This window comes from Cucurbita moschata, unplaced genomic scaffold (genome assembly GCF_002738365.1).
Source record: "Cucurbita moschata cultivar Rifu unplaced genomic scaffold, Cmos_1.0 Cmo_Scf00034, whole genome shotgun sequence".
Lineage (NCBI taxonomy): Eukaryota > Viridiplantae > Streptophyta > Magnoliopsida > Cucurbitales > Cucurbitaceae > Cucurbita > Cucurbita moschata.
The window spans coordinates 723,617-732,533 of record NW_019268550.1 but is presented as its reverse complement, the minus strand read 5'-3'; the positions used below and the strand labels follow the sequence as shown (position 1 = coordinate 732,533).

At 36.5% G+C, this 8,917-nt stretch overlaps 2 protein-coding genes across 2 annotated transcripts; both read left to right on the top strand.

Moving 5' to 3' along the window:
- The first annotated feature begins 1,877 nt into the window (after positions 1-1,877).
- LOC111430570 (pentatricopeptide repeat-containing protein At2g22410, mitochondrial-like) lies at positions 1,878-4,985 on the top strand. Its single transcript, XM_023066847.1, has 2 exons — positions 1,878-4,482; positions 4,820-4,985. Exon 1 carries the CDS (start codon positions 1,918-1,920, stop codon positions 3,706-3,708), a length of 1,791 nt encoding a protein of 596 aa, XP_022922615.1. The 5' UTR covers positions 1,878-1,917; the 3' UTR covers positions 3,709-4,482; positions 4,820-4,985.
- Positions 4,844-7,373, top strand: LOC111430573 (sorbitol dehydrogenase). Its single transcript, XM_023066849.1, has 6 exons — positions 4,844-5,102; positions 5,275-5,342; positions 5,606-5,842; positions 6,130-6,420; positions 6,647-6,834; positions 6,910-7,373. Exons 1-6 carry the CDS (start codon positions 4,982-4,984, stop codon positions 7,100-7,102), a joined length of 1,098 nt encoding a protein of 365 aa, XP_022922617.1. The 5' UTR covers positions 4,844-4,981; the 3' UTR covers positions 7,103-7,373.
- Positions 7,374-8,917: the final 1,544 nt, after the last annotated feature.

Genomic DNA, 8,917 nt, shown 5'->3' with positions numbered 1-8,917 from the left:
TATTGTCATTTTTTAGCTTTCTCTTATGAGTTTCTCCTCAAGGTTTTAGAACACATCAACTAGATACAGATTTCTATATTCTTATAAAAAAATGTTTCGTCCCTGCTGAACCAATATGGAATCTCGTGTTGCTGCATAAATATTTGAAATCAACTTTTTAAATATTAATACTATAAAAAAAAATATTGCAAAAGCAAAATGATTGAGGAATTATTTTTTTTTTTTTTTTTTTAAGCAAAAATTTATTGAAAGAAGTCGTATTTTTAAAGAAATAAATAATAAAATTGTGGAACACGGCGTTAATTTAACAAACTTCAGGGGCGAAAATGATTTAAAATGGAGGGTAATTTGGTGACAGAAATTTGGTATTAAAATAATAAGGAATTATAAGGGATTAGGTGTAAAATAATTTACATTAATAATATAAGCCGTGGACGTAAGGGCAAAACTCTAATGAATAAACACGTAACTCCACTAGATCCTTGACACGTGGATTGAACACAATCCCGAATGGTTTTGATTTTGGTGGTTTAAGCCTTAAGGGGAGTGTTTGGCAAATGGATAGAATCACGATATGCCAAGTTGTGCCATCTCATTATAATTTGTGTTTGGTCAACGACTTGAGCAAACTCCTTTACCATAATTTTAATGGGAATTTAATGATTTTAATTTTTTAGAAAATAAAAAATAATTTATGATGAGTATTTGACTTTAATTTCTAGAAACAAAATCCTTTTTATTTTTTAAATTAATAATTTATGATGATTATTATTTGTTACGTTTTGAAAGTTTGGGATAAAAATAAAATAAGGAAATATAAATTTAAAAAATTGCAATGTTAATTTAGTTAGAAGCATGCATACTAATCATATAATAATCGAAAATGATTGCAAAAATTCCATTTTGATATTTTAATATTGGGCGGCTCACACGATTGCCTTAAGCAATTAAAAATTAATCTCATCAATATCTTGAAAGTTGATATGCAATCCCTTTCTGTTGATAATTAAATATTTAATATGAATTTCATTGCTTAGGAACCTAAGATTAAGCTTTACTTATAATTTTAATTAATTAAGTTATATCAACTAAATAAATTAAATTAAGTAACTAACTTTTATTTAAATATTTCTTTTGTTATATGGTTTAAAGACTATTAAATTTATTATCGTCACACCAAACACTCTCTTTAATGAGTCAAACCAAATTGTGTAATAAAATAAAATAAATAAATAAAAAGTCAAATTTGATGAGCAGTTGGGATAACAACCCTTTTGAAAATGATTTTCTCATTATTTATTTATTTATTTGTAATTATAATTAAATTTATAAGTTTAAATTGAATGTAGAGGGGAGATTTGGGTCACACTATACAATTTAACCAAATGAAAGGTGCTAATGTATGATAGCTATCGAACCCTAACCCTAAAATCCCCACTCTAGCCATTATGAGAGTGTTCGGGCAAAAAGCACCAAACTCCAAAAGCTTTTAAATTTGTGTGGGAGTATCGTTTTTCAAAGTATGGTCGTGTTTGGCGTGGTTTAAATGGTCCAAAGTCGAGTGTGGCTTACCTTGTTTATGCGTATTCATGACGAGTCAATGGAAGCATCGTTTTCAAACTTTGAAAAAATGAGGATGAACTTTTCCACACCGTTGAAGGGTTCCTGCCAATTATAATTCAATACGATTACCAATGATTTTTAACTTGAATTTTCTTATATCATCAAAATAATATATGATATTGTTTACAAATAAGACCCACAAAGGAAAAAAATTATTAAAAAACATACAAGGTTTATAATTTAGTTTTTATTATATTAATAAAATATGTTTTTAATTAGTACGATATGAATACAATTGGAATGGCCGATGGTTTGATAAGCTGTGTTCTTTTTCGGCCGCCCCAACGATTTGCTATGAAAATCCCCAGATCAGTTTGTCGCCTGTTCAGCACCTTTACTGAGACCTCCAAATCACAGAGAGCTACGAGTTATTCGGACTCCCTCAGCTCGATTAAGGAGCTTCACGCCCAGCTTATAAGGACCCAAATGCACACGGACCCATCTTCTATCTCTCAAGTTATCAAGCATTATGCTCTTTCTCCACCGTATTTGCACAAAGCCCATTTCGTTTTCAACCAAATTCAGGGACCCACATTGCTAGTATGGAACCACATGATCCACGGTCTATCAAAGAGCCATCGGCCTAATGATGCAATTCATTTCTATAATAGCATGTATTACCAAGGAATAAATGGGAGTAATTTGACTTTCATTTTTGTGTTCAAGGCTTGTGCAAGAGTTTCTGATGTTGGGCAAGGCCAGAAGGTTCATGTTCATGCTATGAAACTTGGGTTTGAATCCTATCTTTTTGTTTCCAATGCTTTGATTCACATGTATGGGTGCTTTGGGGAGTTAGCTATTGCACGAAAGGTGTTCGATGGAATGCCGGAAAGAGATGTTGTTTCTTGGAATTCTTTAATTTGTGGATATTGTCAATTTAATAGATATAAGGAAGTCCTTGATCTTTTTAGGGAAATGCAGGCTGTAAATGTGAGTGCTGATTCTCTGACAATGATGAAAGTTATTTTAGCATGCAGCTTTTTGAGTGAATGGGAAATGGCAGACTATTTGGTGAAGTACATTGATGAACATGGTGTTGTGGTTGATGTCTACTTAGGAAACACCTTGATCGATATGTATGGACGCCGTGGTATGGCGGATTTGGCAGGCAGAGTGTTTTATCAGATGAAAGACAAAAATATAGTATCATGGAATGCAATGATAATGGGGCATGCAAAAGTAGGGAATTTAGTTGCTGCAAAGAAGATTTTTAATGATATGCCTTCAAGGGATGTGATCTCATGGACCTCCATGATCACAGGCTATTCTCAAGCTAAGCAACATGCTGAGGCAGTGAAGCTTTTTCAAGAAATGATGGTGTCTATGGTTAAACCAGATGAAATAACTGTTGCTACTGTGCTTTCTGCTTGTGCTCATCTGGGCTCACTTGATGTAGGAGAGGCAGTTCACGACTACATACGCCAGAATGGCATCAAATCAGACGTTTTTGTAGGAAACTCTTTGATTGATATGTATTGTAAGTGCGGCGTGGTTGAGAAGGCACTGCAGGTTTTTAATGAGATGAAAAATAAGGACTCAGTGTCCTGGACTTCCATTATTTCAGGTCTTGCTGTGAATGGTTTTGCCGATTCGGCTCTTAATGTCTTTGATCAAATGTTGAAAGAAGGCATTTACCCAACTCATGGGACTTTTATTGGAGTTTTACTAGCTTGTGCTCATGTGGGATTGGTAGACAAGGGACTGGAACACTTTGAGAGCATGGAAAGCAAATATGGACTTTCACCAGAAATGAAGCACTATGGATGTGTTGTGGATCTTTTGAGCCGTTCTGGCCATCTGGACAAGGCCTATGATTTCTTAAAGAAGATGCCGATGGTTTCCGATGTTGTAATATGGAGAATATTATTAAGTGCTTGCAAGCTTCATGGAAATGTGATCTTGGCTGAGATTGTCTCAAAGAAGCTTCTTGAGTTAGATCCTAGTAATAGCGGGAACTATGTTCTCTGTTCAAGCACATATGCAGGTTCAGACAGGTGGGATGATGTTTTGAAGATTAGAGAACTGATGGAAGTGACGAATGTGCTGAAACCATATGCTTATAGTTCCATTGAAGAGAGAACATAAGCATAAGCATTCATTTAACTCGATGCCAAAAACTTGACCAACTTGAATGCTTCTCCAATGCACTGGTTTACTGGATCAATTACCTTGGTGCAGTATAAATACCCTCCAGACGCATTCATTTTCTCGAAGGCTGAACTCTCCCAAGCTATATGGATTGTTCTTGATGATCGAACCTATATAGAGTTCTATAAAACATTTGAAAGCATCCTTCAAGGTAACTGTGGAAGGTTTTAAATGTTCTACTTTTGCCTATGTATGCTTCCATCCCCTTTGTTCAGTCATGCTTTGCATCCAACGGTGAAAATCACCAAAAAGAAAAGAAAAAAGCTTGTTCTTGAATTCTTGATCTTGTGCCACTGATAAACAACTCATGGAGGACACTGATATTATCAGAGTTGAGTCAGATTACATTCTTTCTGGATCTCTATTAGCTAAAAAATACTTCTCCAAGGGATTGGTAGCCTATCGGCTCTGATAAACTGTTTGAAACAGAAGAATGAGATCAGAAGATCTAGCAGAGATAGACCAAAAGTTGATTCAGAAAAAGGTTTCACTCTGTAGGCTCTGATAAACTGTTTGCAATCCTGGTGTAATCCTTGCACAACTGTTTTCTGTGGGCCATTGCTGTTGGCTGGCGCACGTCTCTCACTCACATGCTTCCTAAGGCGTTTCATGGGCCTGGATTTAGGAGCTACTCTGTAATTACATGTCGAGCAAAATCCGACCCATCAAGCCAAATTGTATATATTTCCTTCATCTCTCCGCGTGTTGGAAGTTCGACGTCCTGAACCATTTGTTTTGTTTTTTGTGTCATGGGTCATGAATATTCATTACTATAAAATATATTGGCTAATGACAATCCTTGATGTGTCGGATTTGGTTAAGAATTCTCAAATCAGCCAAACTTCTGATAGAGATGCAGACCCTCACGAAATTCACCATAAATATGTAATTCTTTCTATATAGTTATGAAAATAACTTTATTTATATATAGATTAAAAGTATTAATAAGGGTTAAATTACAATCAAGTTTGTAACTATTAGATGAATGAAGAATTAAATTGATTGAGATATGGTCGGGTTTTATTTATTTATTTTTTAGTTTTAAAAGCAACAAATGCCTTTGGATCTCATCCACAACCACTACGGATGCAACGGCGCCTCAAATTTTCAAGCCGATAAATCGAATCTCACAGAAGAACCCGCTTCTGATTTCAGTACAAGCGGGGACTAGAGAGAGAGAGAGAGAGAGAGAGAGAGAGAGAGAGAGATCATGGGAAAAGGAGGAATGTCTCAGGGCGGCAGTGGGGAAGATGGAGTTGAAGAGAATATGGCTGCTTGGCTTTTGGGTGTCAATACCCTGAAGATTCAGCCTTTTCACCTTCCTCCTCTTGGTATGTATCTATTCTTGTTTATGTTTTATCTCCTTCTGTCACTCCATCCCTGCTCACTATGTCTGTTCCTGATGATGATTCGCCCGCTTTCTCTTACAGAATCTTCTTCATCTTCTTCATTTTTTGCTATCTTAGTATTATCAAGTCAACTCTTTCTTGATATCCAATTCAGGGCCCCATGATGTTCGAGTTAAGATGAAGGCTGTTGGTATCTGCGGCAGTGATGTTCACTACCTCAAGGTGCCTTAATTTTGGAATCATGGGTTTTCTGTTTTCTTCATTCCTATGTTAATTGCAGGTCTTTTTTTTTTCCTATCCATTAATTCTGAACTGGAAAATGACGAGAGAAAAATATGAGAAGCTAATTCTGATAAGTTCATATACTCTGTTTAAAAACTCATAAATTTGTATTTATTTGAGTCTGAGAGGAGAAATTAATGGTAGTAAGGGCCTATCAACATTATCTTTCTTTTTAGACTTATGCTCTGTTTGCATATTTTCAGACATTGAGATGTGCACATTTTGTCGTCAGAGAGCCAATGGTCATCGGGCATGAATGCGCTGGGATTATCGCAGAAGTTGGAGCTGAAGTTAAGCATTTGGTGCCTGGGGATAGGGTTGCGCTGGAGCCTGGAATTAGTTGCTGGAGATGTGATCTCTGCAAAGATGGCCGCTACAATCTGTGCCCAGAGATGAAGTTCTTTGCCACTCCCCCTGTTCATGGTTCTCTTGCAAATGAGGTAACCGACCCCTGTGCTTCTTGAGATTCCATGTGATTTAAGAATGAAAAAGTTAAAGAAGGGAAGTAATTATTTTGCTTAGGCAGTTTGAAATGAACTTGAAAATTTTACCCCTTAAATGTTGTGGATAATCTATGTTGTGGGAAGCATGTGTGTATTCATTTCATTCTTATTGAATTTTATGATATTATTTCTGGAGATCTGAATGATAAGACGTGTGTGATGCATATCAAGTTTATGGAGTTCTCCGAGATTGGATGCCGAGCACTTATTTTTCTTTCCAACAGGTGGTTCATCCTGCCGACCTGTGTTTTAAACTGCCGGAAAATGTCAGCTTAGAGGAAGGAGCCATGTGTGAGCCCTTAAGTGTAGGTGTTCATGCTTGTCGACGTGCTAACGTTGGTCCAGAAACAAATGTTTTGGTCATGGGAGCTGGACCAATTGGGCTTGTCACTATGATGGCTGCCCGGGCATTTGGTGCACCACGGATTGTCATTGTTGATGTCGATGACTTTCGATTATCTGTTGCAAAGGACCTTGGAGCAGATGAAGTTATTAAAGTTTCAATTGACATTCAGGTTTCTCTGTCTATCTCCATCCTTTCATAACACAAACGCCTTTAGTAATTTACATTCACCTGTCCAATTTTTATGATTTATCTAGAGAGCTTAGTGGAAATAGGGGCGAGCCGAAATTCATACTCGAGACACTACGTGTGTTTTTTACTCGTAGAAAGCTTCAGACTTATCAAAATGCATAGTTTTACTGTCGATTACTACATTACCAACGCATCTAATGTTGCAGGATGTAGATCAAGATGTTGCTCAGATACAAAAAGCCATGAAAGCTGAGGTAGATGTGAGCTTGGATTGTGCTGGCTTTAACAAGACAATGTCAACAGCTTTAAGTGCCACCCGAGCTGGTGGCAAAGTTTGTCTCGTGGGAATGGGTCACAATGAGATGACTGTTCCACTAACTCCAGCTGCAGCAAGGTAACTCGATACCTGCTTTTCAACATCCACAAGTTCTTCTTTACCATTTTACAGAGTATAAGCTTTATATGACAGGGAAGTCGACGTGATCGGTGTGTTTCGTTACAAGAACACATGGCCTCTGTGCTTGGAGTTTATAAGAAGTGGTAAGATCAATGTGAAGCCGCTTATAACTCACAGATTTGGCTTCTCACAGAAGGAGGTGGAAGATGCCTTTGAAACCAGTGCTTGTGGCGGTAATGCTATTAAGGTCATGTTCAACTTGTGAATTCTTAAGAGTTTGAAAGAGGGATAGAAAGTACTGTGCTGTGCATGTCTTAAATCAATTGCCCTCAACAGAGAATAATAACAATAGTAACAATAAAATAAAAACTGTGCATAAAGTGAATCTTGTAGTTCATCTAGAACTGAGATTCTAAGTTACTCGGCTTCTCTTGGTATCTGTTCATGTCCTAGTAATGGTTCTGTCTCAAGTTACTGAGCTTTTCTCCTTGTACCTTATCTATGGCTTATGAATGTTTAAAAGTAAGTTTCTATTATGACGATGTCTTCTATCTGGAATACTTTCTTTTAAATAGTAGTTTATAAAGATGTATAAATGAAGAGACCCAAAACTCAACCTCTGCCTAGAGAAGGATATCCAAATACTAATGACAGTACTGCCTGCTGGATAGTAATTTCTACTTTATTCCTTGGAGCAGTTCAAGTAGTAGGTAGCTATTCTTTAAGGTGGTCATCTTGTTCTTTCCTTTCGGGCTTCCTAAACCACGTCCACCTTTATAAGAAATGCTTCGTTCTCCTCCTCAACCGATGTGGGATCTCACATTATTTGGAGAATTCATATGAGATTATGGACGCTGCGGAGATTGAGACATGGAATCTTTATCTTTCCGAAAAAGAAGAAAAAGGAAGAAAAAGGACGGAGGAAAGGCTTTAATAGATAGTAATGATTAAAAAGTGATGGTCTAGAAAGCATGAACCACAAAGCCTTTTATTCTCTCCCTTTTTATGTTTGGTTGGGATTGAAAAGAAGTAGAATAATAGATAGGGTGTGGAAGCTCAAGCTGTGAAGAGCTGATAACAACAGGATGTATAAAGGATAAGTCATTAGAAGAAACCCCACGAACTCAAGACAGCCTCATAGAAACATTATGCGTTGATTCAGGGACTCGCTCAATACCCCAATTCTCTTCAAATTTCCCACAACTTGGAGGCAAAAGCATCCTTTTTTGTCCCACTTCCTGTCTCAACAGTCAAAAACAAGAAACGCCCACCATTCTCACCACCACAAACGTCCAAAATCTGATATTTCCACTCTGTTCATTTCAAGTCTGTTCATTTCAAGTCTCTTTCAGCCTGTAATAAGCTTTAGCATCTCCAGATACCATTATTTCCAATACGACGACCAAGGAAGAACAGGAACTGGGTCACTAATGGCAGCCAAGTTTCAGTCTCTGAGTCTGCCATTGCCACCGTTTGTGAAGATGGATAGTCTCCCTGAATTCTCCCATGGCAACATGAATGAGGTTTTCTTTTCTTCTCAATTTTCCTTTCTGTCTCTCCCCTGTGAACGTATTGGAAACCTCACACTCTTGTTAGAGAGACAGAAAAATATGATTATAATTTAAAATCAGACACATACATTTTGAAAACAATAATTAATTTAATGCATAGGTAGTTGTTGGTTCTGGTCTTCCATGATTTGCATTATTTTATAACCCTTTTGTCTCTGCTTGCTTTTTCATCCATTATTTAATAAGATTTAGAATCTGTTTCGATATTCTACATTTTATTTTACCAATTGCATTTGTCCTCACAAGACGTGCTTGCCTTTCATTAATCACCAAACACTAAGATAGCGATCATGAGTGATACCAAATATCATTTGAAACGTTGATGGATCAATATTCCAATTCAAAAATGGTTATCGTTTTCAAAAAAGTGTCATCTTTTTAAAAGACTTAAATATGAATAAGTGTTATCGTCTCAAATGTGATGTTCAAATATGTGACACTGGGACACCCGTTTATAAAAATATTATATTTTTTTTTTCAAAAAGAACAAAAAAAAAAAAAAAAAAGGG